The sequence below is a fragment of the Schistocerca piceifrons genome, chromosome 7, assembly GCF_021461385.2.
Source record: "Schistocerca piceifrons isolate TAMUIC-IGC-003096 chromosome 7, iqSchPice1.1, whole genome shotgun sequence".
In the NCBI taxonomy this organism is placed as follows: domain Eukaryota; kingdom Metazoa; phylum Arthropoda; class Insecta; order Orthoptera; family Acrididae; genus Schistocerca; species Schistocerca piceifrons.
Genome location: NC_060144.1, coordinates 229,376,824 through 229,404,395, shown reverse-complemented (window position 1 = coordinate 229,404,395; position 27,572 = coordinate 229,376,824). Strand labels below are relative to the sequence as shown.

Below are 27,572 nucleotides of genomic sequence, written 5' to 3'. Positions count from 1 at the left end.
CCACACCCGCTAACCACTGGCCCGTAAGTTAAGGGTGTTGCGTGACATGTGCACAGACATCTGGTGCCACATACGTTTGCAAACCTACCAGAGTCTCTGCTGTACTACGTTCCAGACGTGGATCAACAGGCTGATAACCATATAATCATATTGTTTTGGTTCATCTCTGTATTTTATTTTGTTATGCTCATGAAATACTGTGTAGCTTAATAATACTCTGAAGAAATACGCACAGCTACGATCTACAGTTGTATGAAGTAGATAAAATGTCATCACATTGACGAATACGATTAGACGTCAGATGCATTATTTATTGGTGACATATGAGTATTTGTTTCAGACCGGGGCTCGAACCCAATTACTCACTTCACTGAGTGATCATATTAACCACTTCCGCTACCCGAACGCGCCTGTCCCACCTACCCAAATCCCCATATGTCACCTTGCGTTCACGTCTTTTTCTCGTACAATTGCTATGTTCCGCCCATAGGGAGAGACTTATTCATTATTGTCACGGCTTCTCTAGGGATGTAATACTGTTCCGCAGTGTCAATTTCTTACGTTGTACTATGAAAATGTCCGTCAGACTTGCCAGCATTTCTGAGGGACATTGCATAGTACACCATAAAACAAAGGCACTGCAAAACAGACTCTTCATTAGATCGGAAATTTCTCAAAATAGCTTCACTTTAGCTTTTTCTCACTACAGTATTTCCTTCTGCACTCTTCATGATACGTCACTCTCTCAAAAGTGTTTCAAAATATTTCTTCTATTCCCATGCCATGAACCGTTCCTCCACTAAAGTACTTCCATGATTCACTCCATCTTAGCTCACTCAACTGCTTTCCACCCCCTTCCTTGATTACAAAACATAGACATTAAATATGAACTAACGGCCATAGTATTTGACTACGTTGACCACGAACTTTGCACAGCGTGCACTCGGTTTATCAGTTCATTAAAATTACGCGAACGAAAACGTACGAACAAAGTTTCATGCATTCAGATACATTCACATGCAACATTTTTGTTAACACGATCGGTGAATAAAATATGCGATAACTTTATATTGTTACTATTGACTATAGGAAAACAGAGACTACGCTATCCTTCCAAATGACAAGATTCCATGTGACAATCTTAAAGAAAATGTTACTGTGACAAGATTCTACCTGGCTTCTGCTGTAAGTAGAGTGTACTCCTGTTGCAAGAGGGAGAAAAATAGCCGAGTTACAAGAGCGCCGATGTTCCACCCGATATCGCTTCTTTTGACTGGTTAGGAAGACAATCTTTTATTTGGGAAATGGAACTGTGTCTTTCTACAGACAAATATCACGTATAAATGACGAAGTTCCAACTGTTCAGTTCGAATCTTGTCACACGAATATTCTCTAGTGACTGAATTCATAACCGTCGTTTCGGCAACTCGCTATCTTTTCCGTTATTCGTGTATCATTAAAAGCATTGCTGTTCTGGTTTACTGTTTTTTGTGTAATAAATAATAATGAACGGAAATTATGAATGGATAGCTGAATTATTATAAGATTCCGGTTAACAAATACACTCAACTGCTGTATAAATACGAGGAAACTGAAGTGCAGTGTAAAAATTGAAAAAAATTGACAGGAAAAAATTAATTTATAGTTATTATTCGTTAAGCCAGAATGGGAAATACCACTTTTTGCCCAGTTCTACTGAACGAAGTGTAGCCGTGCATCCAAGAATGAACAATACTGAAAGGCCTACACGTCTGTCAGTATCAAATATATTTTTAATGTTCTAGGAGAAAAATCCAGGAATACAAGAAATGTTTTTCAAACGTAGTATTTCACGAAACCAGTATACTATGGTCGTAATAATAAGAATTCTGTATGTAATAAACCATCACATGACAACTGAGGTTTGAATCAGAATATTTCCAAGAAGCTTTGTGAGGCTGAAAAAGAATATAAGAAGCAATATATAAATTCTTTTCCAACAGTAGAGTCACTTTTTCGGAAGAACACATGAAAATACCTTTATTCAAGTTTATCTCGTTTTGAAATGTATTCTTTTTATCAGTGTAAGCGTTGAGAAGAAGATACACTCCTGGAAATTGAAATAAGAACACCGTGAATTCATTGTCCCAGGAAGGGGAAACTTTATTGACACATTCCTGGGATCAGATACATCACATGATCACACTGGCAGAACCACAGGCACATAGACACAGGCAACAGAGCATGCACAACGTCGGCACTAGTACAGTGTATATCCACCTTTCGCAGCAATGCAGGCTGTTATTCTCCCATGGAGACGATCGTAGAGATGCTGGATGTAGTCCTGTGGAACGGCTTGCCATGCCATTTCCACCTGGCGCCTCAGTTGGACCAGCGTTCGTGCTGGACGTGCAGACCGCCTGAGACGACGCTTCATCCAGTCCCAAACATCCTCAATGGGGGACAGATCCGGAGATCTTGCTGGCCAGGGTAGTTGACTTACACCTTCTAGAGCACGTTGGGTGGCACGGGATACATGCGGACGTGCATTGTCCTGTTGGAACAGCAAGTTCCCTTGCCGGTCTAGGAATGGTAGAACGATGGGTTCGATGACGGTTTGGATGTACCGTGCACTATTCAGTGTCCCCTCGACGATCACCAGTGGTGTACGGCCAGTGTAGGAGATCGCTCCCCACACCATGATGCCGGGTGTTGGCCCTGTGTGCCTCGGTCGTATGCAGTCCTGATTGTGGCGCTCACCTGCACGGCACCAAACACGCATACGACCATCATTGGCACCAAGGCAGAAGCGACTCTCATCGCTGAAGACGACACGTCTCCATTCGTCCCTCCATTCACGCCTATCGCGACACCACTGGAGGCGGGCTGCACGATGTTGGGGCGTGAGCGGAAGACGGCCTAACGGTGTGCGGGACCGTAGCCCAGCTTCATGGAGACGGTTGCGAATGGTCCTCGCCGATACCCCAGGAGCAACAGTGTCCCTAATTTGCTGGGAAGTGGCAGTGCTGTTCCCTACGGCACTGCGTAGGATCCTACGGTCTTGGCGTGCATCCGTGCGTCGCTGCGGTCCGGTCCCAGGTCGACGGGCACGTGCACCTTCCGCCGACCACTGGCGACAACATCGATGTACTGTGGAGACCTCACGCCCCACGTGTTGAGCAATTCGGCGGTACGTCCACCCGGCCTCCCGCATGCCCACTATACGCCCTCGCTCAAAGTCCGTCAACTGCACATACGGTTCACGTCCACGCTGTCGCGGCATGCTACCAGTGTTAAAGACTGCGATGGAGCTCCGTATGCCACGGCAAACTGGCTGACACTGACGGCGGCGGTGCACAAATGCTGCGCAGCTAGCGCCATTCGACGGCCAACACCGCGGTTCCTGGTGTGTCCGCTGTGCCGTGCGTGTGATCATTGCTTGTACAGCCCTCTCGCAGTGTCCGGAGCAAGTATGGTGGGTCTGATACACCGGTGTCAATGTGTTCTTTTTTCCATTTCCAGGAGTGTATAACCTCAGCCAAGTGTGCATATTTTTGTCACGGAATTCAGTGAGATTCAACGAGAGAAAATCTGACCCGTGTGACCTACGATAAGAGTATAAAGCATCAAAAACATACAACAGACTCACTAAACATAGGGGGAAAAACTACTGTAAACAAATTAAAGACAAAGAAGCAATGAGAGAACTGAAAGGTAAGCACAGAATACAGAAATCCGTTTATGCGCTTTGTTTTGACCTACAGAATGTAACCTCATATCAAAGCAGAAGTTAGCATTCTTTTAAAAATCAAAATTATATTTATATAATTTAACAGCTCATTATTCGAGCAGCAAAACTGTGTATTGTGTTTTGTGGACAGAATGATTGTTTAACAGATCCTAAAGTGGCCCTGCTAGTGTCTTTAAATCCATTCTAGACAAGGTAAATAGTAAACGTGCATATAACGGAGCTGATAAAATGGATTAATCCCTACGTTCTACAGAATCGGAATTCTTTTATTTCGTATGTCGTTTTTAATTTTCTCAATGAAAATCTTCGTGTGGATAAAATTACAATGTTTTATTCCGTGCCGTGACATTGATGCATGCTGAAGATTGATAGTGTACGTTGTGCCACTGAAAAAGCTACTGAAGAAATGAGTTCATATCACTAATTGGATTCGTACGATTATTGAAAAACAGTAATTCGAAAAAAAATCCTCTTCGACCAATACAGCTTTGCAATGCTATTTCTTATGACTCTGGATCGGTGTCGAAGAAATTTAAATTTCAAGGTGCTCCATTTTCAGAAGTAACCTCATTGAAATTCTAGAAAGCCTAGTGCATTTTTCATACCGAACATAATTCACTCTAAACACTATGAGAAAAGTCAGCCTGAAATTTTGGCGAGATGGTACGCAGTCATAGGACAAAGCTATTCACTTCTGAAGAAAATAAACGTGAATAACTGAATAGGCAGTTTAAATCATTACATCAGGAGATAAGAAAGATGTCAATAATACATTGTAGAAGTGCCTCCTGTAGATTAAAAATATCATCAAGTTGTCATGAAATTAAATTTCCTTCATTGAATTGAAATTTGAGTAGACCTAACTTTTTGTTATTAAATTACTTTTCTGGTAGGTAATGATACATAATTTTGAATATTTGTATAATTATTAGTTTTCATTAATCAAATATTATTATCCTGACAAACATTTAGATTTAAACGGAGAAAGTATTTTTGGAAAGAAAAAAAGAACCAGAGGAAGGGAATTAGCTGTTATAAAGTGACTAAAGGCACAGGCGTAGAGGTAAATAACAAGTGAAAATACATTAAATGATCGAATGTCATGATCAGCTACAAATTTCTTGTAGTTCTCAGAGACTGTTGGCAGCAGCAGTTTTACAAAGAATGAGATAGGAGGAAGCTTAACACAGTTATGTTGCTATCTTATTGCAGTGTCCTGTACAGTTCGATGTGACAAATTTGACTAGTATCACATCAAAAAAATCGCTAATGTAACTGGAAAGACAACTGAATAATTATCTAATCAAACATTGAAATCAACTGACACGAAGTGGGTGAACTGTTAGTAGACTGTTGAATTAATAAATACAAATTGCATAAGACGAAAGTCTGGGTCACAACGTGTATTAAAGGAACATGTCAACAATCTCCCATTTGGTTGGTCGGAAGGACGTTCTGCCGATATGACAGTGTCCATCGGTAAAGTCGATAAATAAGTAACTTAAAGCCTTAAGATTTTCCACAAAATGCATGACGGCGTGGAGTCCACACTAAGAATCATTACCGGAAACTAATATGTTTGTACTTAGGACATACAAACATTCAATTTGTGCACAAATGCTGCACGATGCCAACAATTTACTAAAATGCCGTCTCCTTCCTCAACTGTGGCGTGATAACTACGCTGTGCAACATAATTAAAGGTTCGTATACTTTGAAACCGAGCAGTTATTTTCCATTGAGACACAGAAGTTTGATAACTGGCTCAAACGTGCCTACACCGTTCCTCTGTAAAGGTGCAAAAGCATGGCATCCTGTGACGTCACCCTCGCATCCGGAGATACTTCTAACAGCGAGGTGTCGACTCGAGAAAAAAAAGGCTAGAGGTCAGAAATTCATGTGAAGTCTAAACTTTTGTCACTGCTGATACAACCCGGACGATTCAGTCCTTTTCTATGGACATGGAGGGCTGCTTCCCCAGTGAACGTGATACCACCCTTCGGAGTCCAGCGTGACTGCAATTTTTGTTCTGATGTACAGGATTGTACCACTAGGTACCGTTCAAAGAATTCGACGATATCTTAACATAATCCAAAGCAGAAGCAGAAGCTTTTTCATCCCTCCTTTTTAAGGGGGATAGGACGTCAAACGGGCCGACTTGGAGCAGGAGAGGCACCACAGGACATTTTAATTTCCACTGTCTATACTTTTACAAATAAATTCATAAAACTTTGTCAGTAGTACCAGGAAGGATTCGGAATTCACACTCATAGGGGTGGAAGTTCTAAAACATAAAGAAATGATTTTTTTTACATGTTAAATTTCATTAATTTTTTCACTTACTAATGGCAGTATTTGTTGCTATAGGTACACTTTTCTTCAAAAGTGAGAGAGATTCTTCGATGAATTTTGCACAGCATACAAGCCATACTTAACGGTGTATGAAACTCTATAATTTTACAAATCTATTAAAAACTTTGGTAAAAATTGAGGTAATTAACTATAAAATTTGTGTTTTTTCTGAACATGAAGTTTAAAATATAATAGTTCATTCGTTTTTTCATAAATTAAATAAATTCTAGAGCTTCTCACACCTGTGAGTATGGTATGTATGCTGTGCAAAATTCAACGAAGAATCTCTCTAACTTATGAAGGAAAGTGTACCTATAGCAACAAATGCAGCCATTAGTAAGTGAAAAAATGATGAAATTTCGCACGTAAAAAAATTTATTTTGTTATATTTTCGAACTTCCACTGCGATGAGTGTGAATCCTGAATCCTTCCTGGTGTTGCTGATGAAGTTTTATGAATTTATTTGTAAAATTATGGACACTGGAAATTAAAATGTCCTGTGACGCCTCTCCTGCTCCAAGTCGGCCCGTTTGATGTCATACCCTCCATAACGCCCTCCTATGGAGTGTGCATACGGGGTGCGACATTGAAACAAACGCGAACGAAAAGGCAAAGCGTCCCTCTAAGAACCGCAGTTTGCTAACAGTGACAGCGTAACCTGCGTACTACTTAAAAATGCCCCTGTACAGACACACCCATCTACCAAACCCTGGACACCCCTCTGATTTCGGATGCGGCCAACAGGCACAAGTGTTTTAACGAGTTGCCTGTTCTGCCGCGGGGTACGGATCAGTGAATGGGTAACTCTGTGCAGCGACATTTTTAAGTGCCCAACAACGGTGCTCGAGTGCCACCAATCATTAACACGCTTTTCTGCTTTGGATCATTCATACGTGTATGTCGTGGAGCGGTTGTGAACAGCCCCTACAGGTTCCATACTATACACCAATCCAAAAACTGCAGTTATGCTATACTCCTGGAAAGATCACATTTAATAGTCATACAGCCTGTGATGTCCATAGAGAAGGGTTGGATCGCCCGGAGGTTGCGGAGGGGAGTCTCAGAAGTGCTAGAAGTTGTCAAGAAAGTCTCGTTGTACTGCGATACCATCATTTCGGACGCGAAATATATTTCAATCGGTGCCCCAAGGGAAGGGGTCATTTCAACAACATCCTGTATGCCAGCTTCCAAAGCCTTTTCGTGCAGATTCTGAGCGACGAAGCGTCCCATAAGAAAACCACTTGTTTTCAAAGCTGCGTCACGGTTCTGATCTCCCTCGCAGAGTCAGTAAATGAAGGGATGGAATATGAGTAAGACGGGAAGTGACAATCGCCTCATCGTGTGACACGCTCACTGTGGCGTTGGACATAATTGTGTAATTTGGTGGCAATGTGACATCATTAATCCATCTACCGTCCCACATGAACTTCTGTCGTCTTATCTTCTTTTCGCATGTGTAGACGCCTTGCTGTTTGAAACGTCGTGAGTCCGATTGTGACGTCACAAGGCGCCATGGTTTTGCACCACTACAGAGGAAGGCTGTAGGCTCCTTTGAACCAAATTCCAAACTTCTAGTCACAATGGGATACAACTACTAGGTTTTAGAATGTATAATCGTTTAATTTTGTTGCTCAGTGAATTTCTACCAATGCCTCTCTACCATGTCAGCATTAGAATTATGTCAGTCATAACAACGCGATGGCAGGCGAGACAATGTAATAACATTATCATACACAAGAACACGTCCCATTTCAAATTTCTAACTGGAGTGAAGGAGATGACATTTATTTCAAGCTGGCACAATTATGATTTTCAGGGTGGATCCTTTACCTTGTAGGAATCTGCAGCTGTCACAACGAAACTTATTTATATTCTACCTTACCCAGTGAGTAACCTCAAAGTTCAAGCATTCTGTCAGATATGACGAATAAAATTCTGACAGACATCATCATCGTAGCACTGAGAATAGGCAAAGTCGCAAAACATCCATTATAAATTTAAGGACCGCGCGCATCGGTTTGATATGTAGCTTTCTGTTACAGGATCTGCGGACTTCTTTGGTCTCAACCACTATTCTACTTACCTAGTAACGGATGGTTTGTCTGGTCTGGAACCGTCCATCCTGCGTGATACGGGAGTAATCAAGACTGTAGACCCAAGCTGGCCCGAGTCCGCATCTTCTTGGCTGAAGGTCAGTAAGTGTGATATAACTTGAAAGGTGAGTGACTCCGATCAGACAGAATCAATTGGACGAAAAAGTGAGAGGGAGAGGAATGGAGCGATGGAGGAATGATTGCTTAAACACTTCAGTGCGCCCTGTAATTAGTCTGATGTTCTCTTTGTGATCACTTTGGGAGCGATAGGCAGGGAGATGCACAGTGCGTTAACTGTTAAGTTGGATCAGCTCCCTGGTCCTAAATCGGTACAAATCGGCAGAAGTCGGAAGGCTTCAGCCAGTAGACCTTTATTTTTTCAGCCAACGTTACATAGCCGATAAATCTGTATCAGGTAACCTCTCTTGTCATCTGCGTTACAGTGTTGTCCTTCACTCTGTTTCGTTTGTTTTCTTCGGTCAAATGAACTTACCATACTACCAACATCGGTCGTCGCTTTCGTTCAGTATCCTAATTATGATGCTGCGTGGGACGTCATACAGCGCAAAAAGAAAGAGATCAGAACACTGACAATTTTCATTTTCCGTCTATATTATTTTTTGAATGTGGTTTATGGTGACGGACTGATCTTTAGTGTAGCTCGAGATCGAAAGTAGGTTGAAAGGTGACAGTTGGTTGTGAGTTGGCGTAGCCAACCAATGTGAGTTAGAAATCTGAGATGAGACATATTTCTAACCAAATGGACCGAGGTTCATCCCCGGCTGCGTCGGAGATTTGCTCCACTCCAGGAATGGGTGTTGTGTTGTCCTTATCTTCTTGCCGTCATAACTGTCATGAACATTTCTCAGCCGTATGTAATTTCGTACAAGGGTACGGCTTCGCCCTAATGACGTTCTGAATTGTCGAAGCACACTGTCGTACCTTCCACTGTAGAGATGGCTTTATAGGTACGTCCTAAAAACCAATAAATAAATTAATATGACATCTGGTGGCACACTGATCCTTTCCGTAGCCCGAGGTCTAAGATATTGAAAACTGAGTGGCTGTGAGTTGGCCAAGCGCTATCAAACGCGTCAGTTAATCCGTTTCCTTCCCTTGTGACAACTATACGTAATTGTTACAGTTAGCATTGTCATTAAACATGTCAGTACATAAGACGATTTCAGTTTCGAGGTCGGAAAACATTTACGATGTTTTTATCTCCATACGTGACTTGTGCTTTCGCGGAAGCGTGAAACGCATGTTAGTGCGCTCCCACTATAGGAGGCAGGTGGGTCTTGTCAGCCCCGCACGACAGCGCACTCCGTGGCCGTCTGTTTGGAGGCCGGCTTGCTTCCTCCTGAAGAGGAGTGTTCCGTTGCCTGCTCCCAAGTTATCTGGAATCGATTTCGGCGAATATCTCCCCTAACCTACCTCGGTAGTCATACCGAGGGAATGTGACCGACAGTTTATGTGGAATCCGAACCAGAGTCTTCCTTGCTTATCTTCATATCACTGAGAGGTGAAGGCTATCGTAAAGACTGAAAAATTATACTATCTGGCGGGGATTCCTTACGGTGTCATTGATCGCACTATACCATTAGACCACCAACCCCTAAGGCATCTCCGTGAGACTCCCCAGTGGGCCAGACAACAATTCGACCTGCACTACTTCGTATACATTCAGTATCCTGTGTTAGTCCTACTTCGTACGAGTGTCAGCCCCGCATACTGTCCTAGGATGGGTCGCATGAGCATTTTATAAACAAGCTCTTTTGTAGACTGATTTCATTTCCCCAGTATTCCAACACCGAACGGAAGTCTGTCATGTGCTGCATGTACAACTGAACGTTGTTATCATTCCATTTCACACGCCTACAAATTGTTAAATCTGTATTTGTATGAGTTGAACCATTCAAATTGTGACTCCTCTATGCGGTAGTCACAGAATACTACAGTTCCTCATTTTGTGAAATACACAATTTTACTTTTCTGAATATTTAACGCAAGTTGCCAGTATTTCGATCACTTTTAAATCTTATCACGATCCTATAGAATATTTGTGCACTTTTCTAGTTTTTTTTTTCAAATAACGGGTGGTTATAATTGAAGTGCAGCTACTCAGTGAGGTCCGTTGTGGGTCGTAATTACCGCATGGCTGCGAAACGTGGTAGACATGCAAATGCGTTAATGCGGAACCGATATATGACGAAAAATATTGGTTCAAAGTTTGGTCACCGGATGCAAATCGGGCGCTGTACACCGTTTGTGTGACAATATGATATCCACACCATCATTTGACAAGCTGTAATGAAAGTGAACAGTATGGCTATCGAGAAGAGAGACAGTGCGCTGTTAGAGAAACTGTTTCATGTGAACGGCAGCAACTAGTGAAACAATGAAAGAGTATATCCGACCGAAAGGTCTGAGGAGAGGCTGGATGTCATTAAACGCCTTAAAGGAGATGATAATGAAATTCAAAAACACGGATGAGCTTGGTCTGGCACCTGCAAGAGGATCGCGCCCTATCCCGGTGGAAGTTATTAACAAGGTTGTTGCTGCTGTAACTTACCATGCAGTACGTGTGGCACGCAGTTCAAGTGCTCCTGCAGCGTCACGAAAGTTGTCCATCCCGTAGTCAACAGTATGAAAAGTTTTGTGGTCAACATTACACTAATACCCGTACAAGGTGCAGACGGAGCAGCAACTGAAACCTCATGATCCGCAAAAACGATGTGAATAAGCTCTTCGGTATCTGGCACGGATCGGAGATGATGACATGTGGCCGGGAAATATTCTATGGCGTGACGAGGTACATTTTACACTATACGGTGTAGTGAATACTCTGAACCGCCTAATTTGGGGTACTGTTAATCCGCAAACGAAGAGCCACTGTACGCACTGGATATGAATGTGTGATATACAGGATGTTCCATTGTTCGTGACCCGGCCAAATATCTCACGAAATAAGCATCAAACGAAAAAACTACAAAGAACGAAACTCGTCTAGGTTGAAGGGGAAAACCAGATGGCGCTATGGTTTGCCAGCTAGATGGCGCTGCCATAGGTCAAACGGATATCAACTGTTTTTTTTTTTTTTTTTTTTTCAATAGGAATCCCTATTTTTATTACATATTCGTGTAGCACGTAAAGAGATATGAGTGTTTTAGTTGGACCACTTTTTTCGCTTTGTGATAGATGGTGCTGTAATAGTCACAAACGTATAAGTACGTCGTAACATTCCGCCAGTGCCGACGGTATTTGCTTCGTGATACATTACCCGTGTTAAAATGAACCGTTTACCAACTGCGGAGGAGGTCGATATCGTGTTGATGTATGGCTATTGTGATCAAAATGCCCTAGGGGCGTGTGCTATGTACGCTGCTCGGTATACTGGACGACATCATCCAAGTGCCCGGACCGTTCGCCGTTAGTTACGTTACTTAAGGAAACAGGAAGTGTTCAGCCACACGTGGAACGTCAACCACGGCCTGCAACAAATGATGATGCCCAAGTAGGTGTTTTAGCTGCTGTCGCGGCTAATCCGCACATCAGTAGCAGACAAATTGCGCGAGAATCGGGAATCTCAAAAACGTCGGTGTTGAGAATGCTACATCAACATCGATTGCACCCGTACCATATTTCTCTGCACCAGGAATTGCATGGCGACGACTTCGAACGTCGTGTACAGTTCTGCCACTGGGCACAAGAAAAATTACGGGACGATGACAGATTTTTTGCACGCTTTCTATTCAGCGACGAAGCGTCATTCACCAACAGCGGTAACGTAAACCGGCATAATATGCATTATTGGGCAATGGAAAAACCACGATGGCTCCGACAAGTGGAACATCAGCGACCTTGGCGGGGTAATGTATGGTGCGGCATTATGGGAGGAAGGATAACTGAGACCCATTTTATCGATGGCAATCTAAATAGTGCAATGTACGCTGATTTCCTACATAATGTTCTATCGATGTTACTACAAGATGTTTCACTGCATGACAGAATGGCGATGTACTTCCAACATGATGGATGTCCGGCACATAGCTCTCGTGCGGTTGAAGCTGTATTGAATAGCATATTTCATGACAGGTGGATTGGTCGTCGAAACACCATACCATGGCCTGCGCGTTCACTGAATCTGACGTCCCCGCATTTCTTTCTGCGAGGGAAGTTGAAGGATATTTGCTATCGTGATCCACCGACAACGCCTGACAACGTGCGTCAGCGCATTGTCAATGCATGTGCTAACATTACGGAAGGCGAACTACTCGCTGTTGAGACGAATGTCGTTACACTTAGGCCTATTGCCAAATGCATTGAGGTTGACGGAAATCATTTTGAGCATTTATTGCATTAATGTGGTATTTACAGGTAATCACGTTGTAACAGAATGCGTTTCCAGAAATGATAAGTTCACGAACGTACATGTATCACATTGGAACAACCGAAAAAAAGTTCAAATGGACCTACGTTCTGTATTTTAATTTAAAAAACCTACCTGTTAACAACTATTCATCTAAAATTGTGTGCCATATGTTTGTGACTATTACAGCGCCATCTATCACAAAGCGAAATAAGTGGTCCAACTAAAACATTCATATTTCTTTACGTTCTACACGAATATGTAACAAAAATGGGGGTTCCTATTTTTAAAAAAACTCAGTTGATATCCGTTTGACCTATGATAGTGCCATTTACCAGGCCAACCATAGCGCCATCTGGTTTCCCCCTTCAAGCTAGACAAGTTTGGTTCTTAGTAGTTTTTTCGTTTGACGCTTATTTCGTGAGATATTTGGCCTGGTCACGATCAATGGACCACCCTGTATATTGACAAGCTTCTTTATTTTCGATCCGTTCTTCTATGAAGGGAATACGTTGAGATTCCCTGTCAGGTGTACCGCGACGTCTGTATGTTATCGAGACTTCCTTATACAGCGTGTGATTCCTGTTTCGGAAGAGCGAAACAGTGTGGGAGCCACTGTTTTCGTGAAAGATGGGACTACATCTGATGTCGCTTGCCCAGTGAAAGATTTCCGTAACGTAAAAATCCAGAGGTTTTCAAGATGCGTGGCCTGCAAGATCACCTAACTTGAATCTGGGGATACCCACAAGAATGCGTTTACAAGGGACACGTTCGCTCTCTACCTGATCTAAAGGCCCGTATACAGGAACAAGTTCCTCAGGTTGCTCCGGCACTGCTGCGAGCAACTGTTGCTCACGTCGTTTTATGATTCGGCATCTCGTCGACGTCTCCGCTGTTCATATTGAACAAACTTTGCAAGCAACGGTTAATAATAAAATCAACATTACACCTTTCTCATTTGTTTGACCTTTTCTGCCCACGTCTCGCTCTTAATCAGTACATATGGAAACGTTTCTAAATGCATTTCGTGCACTCACAGCACCAGATTTGCAACTGGCGGCCAAAAATAGAATTAACTTTTCCTGCTTAAATCGGTTTCTATGAACGCCTTAGAATACCTACCAAGGTTTGCTGCCACACGATAGTTACAGATCACGCTGCACCCTTGTGAGTAGCTGCACTTTAATTACAACCATCCGGTAGTTCTTCATCAACGTAACCTCAACATTTGCAGAAATCTGAAGTTATAAATAATATTGTCTGCAAGGTCATGATACACAATATGAATAGAAATGGTTCCAGCACATTATCCTGTAGCACACTTGAAGATGACTGCGTGTTTAAAGTACAGTATTGTAGAAAGAATACGTGATTAAATTTGTATGTGTTTGGGGGTGTACAGGGTATGAAATAAGGTAAACGGAGCAGCAGTCTCGTCAGCAACTAGGCATCGACTCTAAATGACCTAGGGTGACAGATTTTACCACGCATTGCTTCAACACTGTGCCAGTTAAAGTGCCTGGTGTATACTGACGTGCCAGTCACTACCAACTCATGATCAGGTGTGGTTTGAATGGATATGATATCTGGAGACAGTGCTGTCGGGGGCAACAAACACCTTCTGTGTCGACATAGGTGGAGACAGTAAGCACAACATCTGTCCTTGTGTTATCTTGCTGGAAAATAATGTTACGGAGACCTCTAAGATAGAGCACAATCACCTGCAATTAACCTTGTCAGAAATGTAACGGTTGCAATCAGCACTATCTGCTATGTGAATAAGTTATGTACCCATAGGCGCTCCACGTCTTACCGCCAGGCCTTTGGTTTATATGACAGTAACGGAAGTTAATTCTCCTCTGAGCTTGCACGTGTGGTTACTATGAAGGTGATGCTGAAAGCAGAAACAGGACACGTGTGAAAGGCAATGTAGTGTCCTTCCTGTATTCCTTGCTGTCGGTGGGCCCACCACTGGAAAAAAGAAGGAAGGAAGATTGGGTTTAACGTCCAGTCGACAGAGAAGTCATTAGAGGCGCGGCACAGGCTGGGATTGCGTCAAGAAACAATACCGGCATTTGCCTGGAGCGATTTAGGGAAGTCATGGAAAACTTGAATCTGGATGGTCAGACGCGGATTTGAACCGTCATCCTCCCGAATGCAAGTCCATTGTGCTAACTACTGCGCCACCTCGCTGTGTGTAAGCACACTGTTGACGTGCCTCTCCCTGCTGCCGAGTCAAGGGCAGTCAGAACAATGGTCTTTATGCTAATAGTCCGTGTTGCACCAGACATCATCGCACTGTGCGCGCACGTACTTACCTTCTTGCAGACTAATCCAATTCTTGATACGTGGTTTCTGACGTGGCTGAATTATTTTGATCAGCCAAGAGAAAAAGATGTCTGCTCTCATGGGACTCATTCGTGTGGGATTGTTTAGAAACCTTCATGAGTTACGCCGTAGCACTTTTTTCTCGTCAACAAACAAAATTCTAGTTAATTTTTTGAATGAAAACCTCTTGCATAATCTTTCCTTATACAAGGCCTGACAAAAACGATTAAGTGCCCAGGAGGCGAGCAGAAACCTTAAACGAAGGGTCACAAATTGAGAGACTATATGATGTTGCTGCACTAATTACAAAATGGAGTCAAAATTATTAATTACTTCGCAGTATGAATCCTGTGAGGGATCCACTTGTACGTGGCGCCAGATTTTGTAAAATATTTCGTGAAAAATGGCATGAAATGGTTATCACATGTAGAAGAGATTATATCTTTGACACTACTGAACCAAAGATTTTGCCTCAGTGGGTGAATCGATTGTGAGTAGGGGCACGCAGATCGCAGTAGCAATTGCTGTTTCACACTGTTAAAGATAAGATGCAAGACTTAAAGCTAGTGGCTAGCTGTGAGTATTTAGCTCTTGGCCTATGGACGCAGCAAAATACAGTGTTGTAAGGTACTGAAATTTTGCATATTTAGTTTTAAGTATACAGCAGCACAATGTGGATCTTGCTAATTTTACAGTACTAACCTTTCAATGCAGGAACCAAGTGTTTTCCATCAGGTTTAATGTTAGGTTGATGAGGTATACCCGATTTGTAATATTCTGTGTACTTTGTAAACCTGATACAGCCAAGTTAAATTTTGGAATCTATTTTGTTAAACGATGTTAGACTTTTTTCATGTAACAATCCAAGAGCGTTTAATTACGCCAGTAAGTGAGAGGTGTAGAACAATTGAGAAGTTCACTGATTTTATAGTTAACGTAAAATTTTTCATACCAGATTTTGTGAAGGAGAAACTTTGTTTTGAATACAATTTTTAGGTAAGGAATTCGGTCTTAGCACATCCCCTTGTCCTTAACTCATACTCTTCCACATTTTATTTATTTAAATCCAATGAATTTTTTTAAAAAGAAATTATTTTTCAATCAGAGTCAGAAAATTATTAATGTGCCGCAATCAGGTACGTATTAATGTTCGCAACAGTTTCAATGCGGGCAGCATTGCCCAGTGCTCACCCAATATCCAAAATTATCACTGAACATTTGCAAGGTTATTCATTTATCAAGTGGTTCAAATGGCTCTAAGCACTATATGACTTAATATCGGAGGTCATCAGTCCCCTAGAACTTAGAACTATTTAAACCTAACTAACCTCAGGACATCACACACATCCATACCCGAGGCAGGATTCGAACCTGCGACCGTAGCAATCGCATGGTTGCAGACTGAAGCGCCTAGAACCGCTCGGCCACAGCGGCCGCCATACATTTATCAATTAATATACTGACATCATTTGTATGAAGCTATTTCACGGCCGGCATTGCACTTCGCTGAACCAAGATTGAATATTTTGTATGCCTACTGTGGAGAGAACAGAATACCAAGATTACATCCGTTGCGCATCCAGAGAAAAAAAAGTATTTCGTTGTTTATTTGCATAGGTAATTTTATCAGTTCATCGCACAGGCCCATAGAACTCGGTTGATTTCGTTATAGGAATTACATACTGGTTTTCCAGATTAAGTGGTTTAATTTTTCTTTGAATTACAGTAAAAGTGATTAAGCACACCATTTGCTCAACGACACATCACACAGTAAGTTTGGATAGTACAAAGTTATTTGTAAAGAACGTTACAATCCACTTATCAGTCTGATGTTGCAGATCCTATGGACTGGATGTATACGCTGCTTTGGCTAGGAAGGATGCCATAAAATCGCTGTATCCTCTCCTCAGGCAGGATAGTCCACAACTGTTGTAGCAGTACCTTGATATCACTGATACTGGCACCGGAACAAACCTGACGTCCATCCTAGTCCCGCACGTGTTATATTGGGGACAAATCTGGGGATCTTGCTAGCTATGAGAGTACCTCAGCATCACACATACAGTTCATACAGACAAGTTCTTGTATGGACAAACATTGTTCTGTCGAAAAATGCCAACATGATAAGTCGCATGAGAGGTAACATATGAGGACGTAGGATGTCCGAGACGCGTTGCTGTGCCATTAGAGTGCTTCAGTCATTACCAGTCTTGACCTGTAGTCACACCGGCTGTCTCCCAACACCATGGCACCGGATGTAAGACCGTTGTGCGCCTCCAAAACGTTGGAAGTATGAGAGCTTTCTACAGAGCCATACTCTCTGACGCTGGTCATCCAGGTGTAGTTCGTAACAGCGATTCATCTCTGAATACAATGCGACGCTATTAAGCGGCTATCCATGCTTCCCTTTCACAGCACCACTCCAGACGCAGCCGTTTTTACTCTGATGTTAACGGCAGTCTACGCTTGGGACGGTAATTCCTAAGCCCGCTGCTGCTTGTCTCCTATCAGTAGCGCGGGATGACACATAATTTTGCGGGGAGTCCCTTTATGGTCCTCAGATGGGAAGCGAAGATGTGAAGGGCTTAAGATGTGCCTGTTGTACAAATACGGCGACCCTTCCTTGTGGTGGTCGAACGTTGTCGACCGGAAGTTTGACGACGACTGCGCCGGTCCTCACGATCCCATGCAGTCCGACATTGGGCCACTGTCACATCTGAATGGCCCACTATTGTGGGTACTGCACGATTTGACCAGCCAGCCAAATGGAGATCCACAATGAGTCCCCGTTCAAACTCTGTGAAGTGCCGATAAAGCTGTCTCAGACAGTACGATGCATCTCACTTTCTATCATAATGATTACTCAATTGTTCATGCAACTTATACCGTACCAGGCCTGGTTACAGCTCTAAACACGAATAACACTAATGCATTGTGGTGACAGTTTCGTTTGTCAGAGAGAATTGCGACTCATCTGCGTGGAGCTATCCTACCTAAATTGTATTGAAACGACACTCATTTGCATATCCTAGCATGTAATACTCTTCATCCTTTACCTGCTTTCTTCTTGGTGTTATACTTTTGTCACAGGAAGAATGACAAAATAGGTTCATGTTCCGTTGCAAGGATTGTTCTGTCCGAGTCAGTACGAATGGAGATGTAGCCTACATGGTAAGAAGTGTTCCCTATGACTTTGTAATTGTTTTGATATCCATCGACTTTATAAAAGTGACCACTTGCCATGTGTTTTGTATGTTATCCCGCAACCCAAGCATGTGAGGATGTTGCAAGGCGCATTTAATGAAGGAAAGAGAGGGGCCAAAAACTGTTTCCGCAGTTTCAGGAACCAGCAGGTAGTATACCTCCCTGAGGAAGAAAATCTTATTTCTTAAGTTAGTTAACATCCAGTGGCTGCATATATCTACAGCAATACATATCCTCCAGTCACACCTCAGAAATACGGTCTTTGCACAAGTCTAATTCTACCACAACACTGAGGGAAGTGTACGGAAGTTATTTTAGATATTATCGAGAATGGAGCAATGCAATACAGTAATCTGAGGGATTATTATAGCTTTTTCGTACCAACGTTTCCCAGTATTGGTCAGATGCTTGAGAGGAGCGAAAACAAGACACTCTCGAAATCACACAGTGGGTTATTTCCGAATTTTTCCAGTAAATCTAAGAAACATAACGGTCTGAAGGAAAATTGAAGTTTTTCGCTAACAGTTGCTGCAAAATATGTAAAAGTAAAAAAACATTCATAATTCGTCTCTTCAAGACCAAGCTACTTACGCTTAAAAAGTTACATCGGTGTGACGTTTAAATGTCTAATTGGCTTCCTTTCAATCAATTTCAATATTCAGGACATTTAGAGAACAGAAGACGTATTGAAAGCAGACCAGGTTTCAAAAAGTTCATCTCTTCCACGCTTAGCTATTTTGCGTACAAAAATGGCATTGGCTTTTAATTTGACTCACAAACTGGCTTCCTTGTAATCAAGTTGGAAATTTCGACTTCGGGAACAGAAGACAAGTGATGTGTCAAAGAGTTCATCTTTTCTTTGTGGATAAATCTTGGAAATAAAAAAATGAGAAGAAGGATCAAATTCTTTATAAAATTATTTGCGTAAAAGGAAGGAAATAAAACAGATTAGAGAATCTTCTGAAATGTTGTTGAAAAATGTTCGAAATAGTGTACAGGAAATGAGGTTCCAGTTGAGAATTTAAGATTCAATTTTTACCTTACAATCTTAGAACTGTAAAGAATGCGAGAGGATATTTCTCTGGCGGATTACGTTGACCGTGAAGTCTGCATTTGTGTGCCCTTTACGTATTTCCATCGTCTATGCTATACCACGTTTATGTATGCTTGACTTCCTTACAGAAATACCTTCCATACAAATACCTCCTGAAAAGAAGTCCTAAAATTTTAATTTATATTCGATGTTAAGTAATTTATCTTTTTTCAGATTTTTTTCTTTCTGTTACCAGTCGGGATTTTCTGTCCTCTCCACTTCGACCATCATCAGTTCTTTTGCTGCCCATCTACTACTTTTAGCCTCTCATTTCCTAATCCATCAGCATCGTCTCATTTCATCCTTCTACACTGCATCAGTCTGGCCTTACTTATGTTGATGTTCATGTTATGCACTCTTTTCATTTTCCATTCCACTTAACTTGTCTTGGGTCCTTTGCCATCTCTGACAGAATGACAATGACATCAGCCTCGCGTTTTCCTACATTCCGGAATTCAAATTGATGTTCCCCAAGGACGACGTTTTCGAGTTTTTCCACTCGTCTGTAAACAATCCGTACATCAATTTCCTATTGTTATTAAGCTGGTGGTTCAGTAATACCCACATCTATCGACACCTGCCTATTTCGGAGCAGGAATTATTATATTCAACTTGATGTCTGAAAGTATTTCGCCTGTCTCATGCCCGATGGAGAAGGTTTTTCTTGGTCGGTTCTCTCAAGTACCTCAGCAGTTCTGAAGGAATGCCATCTACTCTGGAGCCCTTGCTACGACATAGGTCTTTAAGTGATTTTCCAGATTATTGGCACAGCATCCTCTCTCCCGTCTCATCATCATCTACTCCCTCTTCTCTTCCTATCAAACTATATTCTAGTTTATTTCCCTTATACGGACGCTCTATAATTTCCTTAATTTTTCAACCTACTTTGCTCAGTAAGGGCTTGCCATTTGGACTTGTAGTATTCATACAGATGCTTCTCTTGTCTCAAAGGCTTCCTAGCCTCTTGAATTTTGCCGTAGACGTATCTGTTTTTGCATGCATGCTTCCCAAGCTTTGCATTTTTCCATCTAGCCTCTACTGCTTGTCATTTTTCACTTCCTGTCAATCTCATTTTTATGATTCTGTATTCCCTTGTGCTTGCGTCATTTGGTGTATCTTGTATGCTGCATTATAACAGACGGATTCATTACCGTTTGAATAACAAACCAGCTGTGTGACTTACATGCACTTTTTTATGCTTGGCCTTATTCCGATTATTGACAAACACCATCTGAATGAAGAAATAAGCACATTTTGTGAAGTTTATTCAAAAATATATAACAACAACCAAAACTTACTTTGATTCATTTTCAAATACCGTAGTACCTCCATTTCACTTGCAAGCAGGTCCTTATGATGAAGAGGACCATCGCAAATGCTCTGATTCTGTGTTGTTCGCCTCCATCCGAAAAGGGGATCAGCAGAGAAAATATCTGCCTATTTAGGAATCAGTTATTCACGCGCCCTGAAAACGGTTAATAGTTCAATTAATGTTGTTCTACTAGAGATGACTGAAGGCCTCAGCAGTAAAATTGTGGGTCACTCTTGGAAGACAGCTCGTTCGATTTCAGGTAAACTCCCCTAACATAGTTCTTGGCACGATTACTTAGAAATATGGGACAAACGCTTCCGCAAGTAGTCGACAGATTCATTCAGATAGAAATCGCTCTCAGATCGCAATCAGATGTGTCTCACGTATTTTCCCCAGATTACTTATTTAATAAGAACGATATACCTCTCATAACCGTCCAATGCAGCTGCTGATCAAATCATCCGATAAACATTTAGTGGCACTTCAGGTGAATTTGTGTATGAGATAAACTGTATCAGAAAGCAAAGAAAAATCCCGTTTCTTTATCTCCCGGAAAATCTTTGATAATGGTCTTGTCTCTTGAAAGACTCGATGAAGTGATGGAAGTTTTCAGCTAGATTGACATATAGCAATAATTTGGTACTCTGGTCGGCAGAAACAGATTTTTCACTTTAGTGGAAGCAGTTCTTCATAAGAATGGACACGTTGCTCTAGATAAGAGTACACATTGAAAGATAATCATGTGAATTCATCATAGTGGTATTGTAAGTGGACTGAGCGCTGGCAAACCCAGCAGTTTCGTTACCTCTCTACAGCTGCCGTAGCTTACTGATACTGAATGGATTAGAGCTTAAGGCACTCCATAGTATGCCTGATGCGACCTGTAGAATTTAACTTTGGTGAACGGGTAGCATCACGTTGTTCTCCAAATCGTACTTTCGTTTAGTTCAGGAACTTATGAACATATTTAAAAAAAGGAAAATCTCCGTTTTCAACCCCCTCCGACCTATTCCACAGGTCGAAAATACACTGAGGAGCGAGCACGCAGAAGTGCCGCAACATTACGTGGCATGCACCCGACTCATGTCTGAAATAGTGCTGAAGGGAACAGACGCCATGAATCCTGCAGGGCCATAAATAAATCCGTAAGAGTGTGAGGGGGTGGAGATCTCTTCTGAACAGCACGTTGCAAGGCATCCGAAATGTGCTCAATAATGTTCATGTCTGGGGAGTTTGGTGGCCATCGGAAATGTTTAAGCTCAGAAGCGTATTCCTGGAGCAACTATGTAGCAATTCTGGGCGTGTGAGGTGTCGCAGTGACCTGCTGGAATTGCCCAAGTCCGTCGGAATGCACAATGGACACGAATGGATTCAGGTGACCAGACAGGATGCTTACGTACGTGTCACTTCTCAGAGTCGTATCTAGCAGTATCAGGGGTCCCATGCCACTCCAGTTGCACGCAACCCACACCATTACAGAACTGCTACCGGCTTCACCAGTCCCCTAATGACATGTAGGCTCCGTGGATTCATGAGGTTGTCTCCATACCCGTAGGCATCCATCCATTCGATACAATTTGAAAAGAGACTCGTCCGACCAGGCAACATGTTTCCAGTCATCAACAGCCCAGTGTCGGTGATGACGGGCCCAGGTGATACGTAAAGCTTTCTGTCATGCAGTCATCAAGGGTACACGAATGGGCCATCGGCTCCAAAAGCCCATGTCGATGATGTTTCGTTGAATGGTTTTCACGTTGACACTTACTGATGGCCAGCATTTATTTCTACAGAATTTTGCAGGGTTGCACTTCTGTCACATTGAACGATTCTCTTCGGTCGTCGTTGGTCCCCTTCTTGCACGATGTTTTTCCGACCGCAGCGATATCGGGGATTTGATGTTTTACCGGATTCCAGATATTCATGGTACAGTCGTGAAATGGTCGTAAGGGAAAATCATAACTTCATGGCTGCATTGGAGATGCTGTGTCCCATCGCTCGTGCACTGACTATAACACCGCGTTCAAACTTACTTAAATGTTGAAAACCTGCCTTTGTAGCAGCAGTAACCGATCTAATAACTGTGCCAGACACTTGTTGTGTTATAGAGCCGCTGCCGACAACGGCGCCGCATTCTGCCTGCTTGCATATCTCTGTAATCTCTGTACTCGAATATGTAAGTCTATACCAGTTTCTTTGGTGCTTCAGGGTAATTCGATGAAAGCGAATTTCATGATATTACCTGAATTAGATACACAGGGTGAAGCGAAATTTGCGGACTCGGACTTCGTCAGTAGTTAAAATCTAATTACTGACCACGGCTGTGGCACGATGGTTTTATGCATCGCCCCTGCAAGATGTGATTTTAGTGTGTTTTTGCTTCTGATGAAGGTATATTTAGATATACCGAAACCGTGGTCAAGGATTTCAATAAATCTTTATTCTGAAACTGTTTGGCTGTTATCATTTACCGTGCAGATTTTCAACAGTTGCAGCTGCAGTCATGTTTAAAGTTCTAAATTTAGGATACATGTGACATAAGAAACGGTATACATTACAGTACGAAATGTCAGAACGAAATTAGCAAATAAAAAAAAATGTGCCCCAACCGAAGGTTGAACCCTCGACCTCCTGCATGCTAACACAAAACTGTAACCACTGCACCAACCGCAAAGCACAAGCAAAAATGTGCTGTCAGAGGTAGTTACCATTCATGTAGTTACAGTGTTGCCAGATTGCCTCTTTTTAACTTCCTTTTTCTACCAGATGAACTCGCCGGGCGAAATTTTGTGAAAGACTTTTTTTTATTGCTGCCGTGTGAGGAGTCGCGCTGCGAAGTCCGAGTCTGCGAATTTCGCTTCACCCTGTGGACTTAGTTCCCAACAGTCGCACCTCGACTCGCGCCCTATTTTCGATACTGGCATACCGTGACAAACCTAATATGTATGTCCGTAGCTTATGGTCTATTGGCGAGGCTGATTTTTTGCACGCGTTCTATTTAGCGACGAAGCGTCGATCACCAACAGCGGTAACGTAAACCGGCATAATATGCACTATTGGGCAACGGAAAATCCACGATGGCTCCGACAAGTGGAACATCAGCGACCTTGGCGGGGTAATGTATGGTGCGGCATTATGGGAGGAAGGATAATTGAAACCCATTTTATGGATGGCAATCTAAATGGTGCAATGTACGCTGATTTCCTACGTAATTTTCTACCGATGTTACTACAAGATGTTTCACTGTATGACAGAATGGCGATGTACTTGCAACATGATGGATGTCGGGCACATAGCTCGCGTACGGTTGAAGCGGTGTTGAATAGCATATTTCATGACAGATGCATTCGTCGTCGAAGCAACATACTTTGGTCCGCACGTTCACCGGATCTGACGTCCCCGGATTTCTTTCTGTGGGGAAAGTTGAAGGATATTTGCCATCGTGATCCACCGACAACGCCTGACAACGTGCGTCAGCGCATTGTCAATGCATGTGCGAACATTACGGAAGGCTCACTACTAGCTGGTGAGAGGAATGTCGTTACACGTACTGCCAAAATGCCAAAATGCCAAAATGCCAAATGCATTGAGGTTGACAGACGTGATTTTGAGCATTTATTGCATTAATGTGGCATTTACAGGTAATCACGTTGTAACAGCATGCGTTCTGAGAAATGATAAGTTCTCAGAGGTACATGTATCGCATTGGAACAACCGAAATACAATGTTCAAACGTACCCACGTTCTGTATTTTAATTTTAAAAACCTACGTGTTACCAACTGTTCATCTAAAATTGTGAGCCATATCTTTGTGACTATTACAGCGCCATCTATCACAGAGCGAAAAAAGTGGTCCAACTAAAACATTCATATTTTTTTACGTCCTACACGAATATGTAATAAAAAATGGGGGTTCCTATTAAAAAAAAAACGCAGTTGATATCCGTTAGACCTATGGCAGCGCCATCTAGCGGGCCAACCATAGCGCCATCTGGTTTCCCCCTTCAAGATAGACAAGTTCCGTTCATTGTAGTTTTTTTCGTTTGACGCATATTTCGTGTGATATTTGGCCCGGTCAAGATCAGTGGACCACCCTGTATATCGCTCATAGTTGCTTGTTACCTCACAAGAAACACGGTACACAGAAGCACATCACATGTTTTTAGCAAGTAAAACAGATCGCTCCTTCGGTGTTTTCAAAATGAGAAAATTCAGTGAAATCCTTCTGTTGAGAAGTGGCACGGTGATACAGTCGCTTGAGAGGTGCCGCATGAGGACACATCAAGTCCATGACGCACGATTGTGCCGTTAGAGCTCACTCAGCTACCTCCAGTCGTGACCTGAAGTCATATCCGATGGTTTCGCACTACATAAAACCAGAAGTAGCATCGCTGTGCGCCTTCACAGCATTGGAGGAGTGAAACCTCTGCCCAGCAGTTCGCCGCCATCGATGTTCATTCCTGGTAGTGAAAAACCATAATTCATCTCTGAAAGCAGCGCTATGACATTCATTAGCCGTCCATGCTTCCCCGTCACGGCACCACTCCAAACGCAGCCGTTTCTGTTATCGTATTAACGGTAGCGTAAGCATGGGACATCAATTCTCAATCTGGCTGCTACTAGTCTCCGACCAATGGTGCGCGATGACGCCGATTGTTGCGAGATTGTTGCTCTTGGACGGCGGACGCAGATGTGATGGGGTTATGATATGCTTGGTGCACAATACGGCTGACCCCCCTTGTGGTGATCACACGTACTTCGCCCTAACCTGTACGTCCGTCCCCCGCGTCCGAATGCAGTCCAACATCAGGCTACTGTCATCCGCATCCGAATGCCCCACAGATTCGGATATTGCACGATTCGACCAGCTGAGCAAATGGAGACCCACAGTGACGCTCCTTTCAAAGCCTACACGAGTATGGCCGCGAGCAACAGCAATACACTTGACAGTCGTTCTACCTGTCACAAGTAATTGAGACTCGAATCATTTACATTTCCGTCGATGCTGTGTACGTGTTCGAAGAGATATTCATGTCCGACCACGTTTTCCGGACGCTTGACACTTTCATATCAGAGAGTATATATGGTTACGGTCAGATACGCTAAGATTGTGTTCGCAAGACATAGCATGGGAGCCAGTCACCTGCACTACCAGTAAGAGGTGTAATCACACGAGGTGGTTCATGTGCGACGTTTTGTCGGTAGCTAAACGGGATCCAGTACTCCAGTAAGTAGGCTGCGATCACCGCATGACGCCACGCCCTTTGCTCGGACACTGTGGTGGCTAGCGACCTCGTTTTAACGAGAATAAACTGGAAGAGTGATGAATGGCTTCGAAAAAAATTTGAATTTAAAATTTTTAAATGTTGTCACAATCTACTCGTTAAACAATATAATTTTACTTTGAAGGTACAGCGTAATAAGTCAAGCATTATGCAGTTAGAAACAGTGTACGTGCCCGAGGCACCGTAACTCAGGCACGAAAATTGTACAGACTTCGTTCATTCAGTATTACGGATTGAGAGTGCTTAGTGACTTCCAACACACTTTACACATAATTTCAGATATTTTCAAATTTTTTTTCTGTCTTACACCCCTCACAAAATAATGAAAGGAAAGAAGTATATTTACATTTTCACTACTCATACAGTATAACTTCAGTAACAGGCATAACTTTAAATTTTATTACTTATTTAACACATCTTTTCATAGACTACGCACATATACTACTGAATCTACCTGCAAAATTATGTCACGGTACGACACATAGTTCTGGAGATATGGCATGATAGACACTGAGATGAGGAAAAACTACTTTTTCTTCTAACAGAGAGCAAGTTACCCACACTGTACTCAATCAATGTTTGGTAATTAGAGTTCTATAAATCAGAGCTCGATTCATACAGAATGAAGGCTGGGAAGGTTAACTGGTGGTTTCTAAAGGCAGCTACACAAATAACTGCATGCTTAACTAGCGTCCACTCGGAAGTGAGCTCGCCAGTGCATGCTTCAGCGTGTGTAGCATAAATCTGCGCAAGCATAAGGAGTGTACAAACAGCTTGATGCATGACCAAATTTCGACTACGGATGCTGGTGCAAGCGTTCAAGCGTGTGCATGTTTGAGCTTGTGCACCAGGAACAGGGAGGCTTGTGCAAGCATTAGCCAGTGACTTGATTTGATTTAATTTTTATTTAGCGCTGTTAAATTACGTTTCCTACGAAGGTTACACGGTAATGTACGACAAGCCAAGGAATATATTTTTACACGGAAGGAAAGAGAAGAAAGACAATAGTGCCGTGAGACTGTTCCTGAAGCATGTCTACTGCGAATAGTATGGGACTAAAATTTTTGTTTCCATTTCAGCTCCCTCCGCCACACACCACGTTTCGTCTTTTACCTTTTTTCTAACAGAAGCAACAAGGCTGCCAAAGCCAGCGCATCGTCGTCAGAGCTCGACCATTTCTGATAAAGAAATGGATGCTTGTACAAGCATTATTGGGCCATGTGGGGATACGATGAATTTGTGCATGCTTGCACTTGCACGCTTTCGCTTGTGCGCTTCTCGGGCATGCAGTTTCATGTGTGACCGCTCCACCAGCACAGACTGCAACAGCCAGTTGCAGTACTGACGCCAAATCACAGTACCTGGTGAGCTGATGCCCTACCGTTCCTCTCTCTGAGTTGCGCTCACCGTTGTGAGCAAATGTTGCTGCTAGTCGGAAGTGCTAAATTACGCGGGGGTTCTGTCGGACTTATTTCTATGGTCGATCCCAACTGGTTTAGTTTGGCCTCAGTTAACACCGATATGCCATTTACAACGCTGTCTTTGTAGCACGTTAGTCTGGCCTATAACGCCGATATGCCATATACCATGCTGTACTTGCAACAAGCTAGTTTGGCCTCGGTTAACATCGATATGCCACCCACCACGCTGTCCTTGCAACAAACTAGTCTGGTCTCGTTTACCACCGATATGCCACCAACCGTGCTATCCTTCCAGCACACTAGTTTGGACTCGAATAACTCTGATATGCCACCCACCACGCAGTCGAATTGGAATTCTGCCAACGCTTCATTAATTTCCAGATGCTCC

At 42.7% G+C, this 27,572-nt stretch overlaps 1 protein-coding gene across 1 annotated transcript in view; it reads left to right on the top strand.

Annotated features, from left to right (window-relative positions):
• LOC124805570 (myrosinase 1-like) overlaps window positions 1–27,572 on the top strand; it is a 135,017-nt gene that overhangs the window by 85,402 nt on the left and 22,043 nt on the right. The window contains exon 8 of the mRNA XM_047266136.1: window positions 8,125–8,273. Coding sequence (XP_047122092.1) covers window positions 8,125–8,273 — 149 coding nt within the window. The remainder of the gene's footprint in view (window positions 1–8,124; window positions 8,274–27,572) is intronic.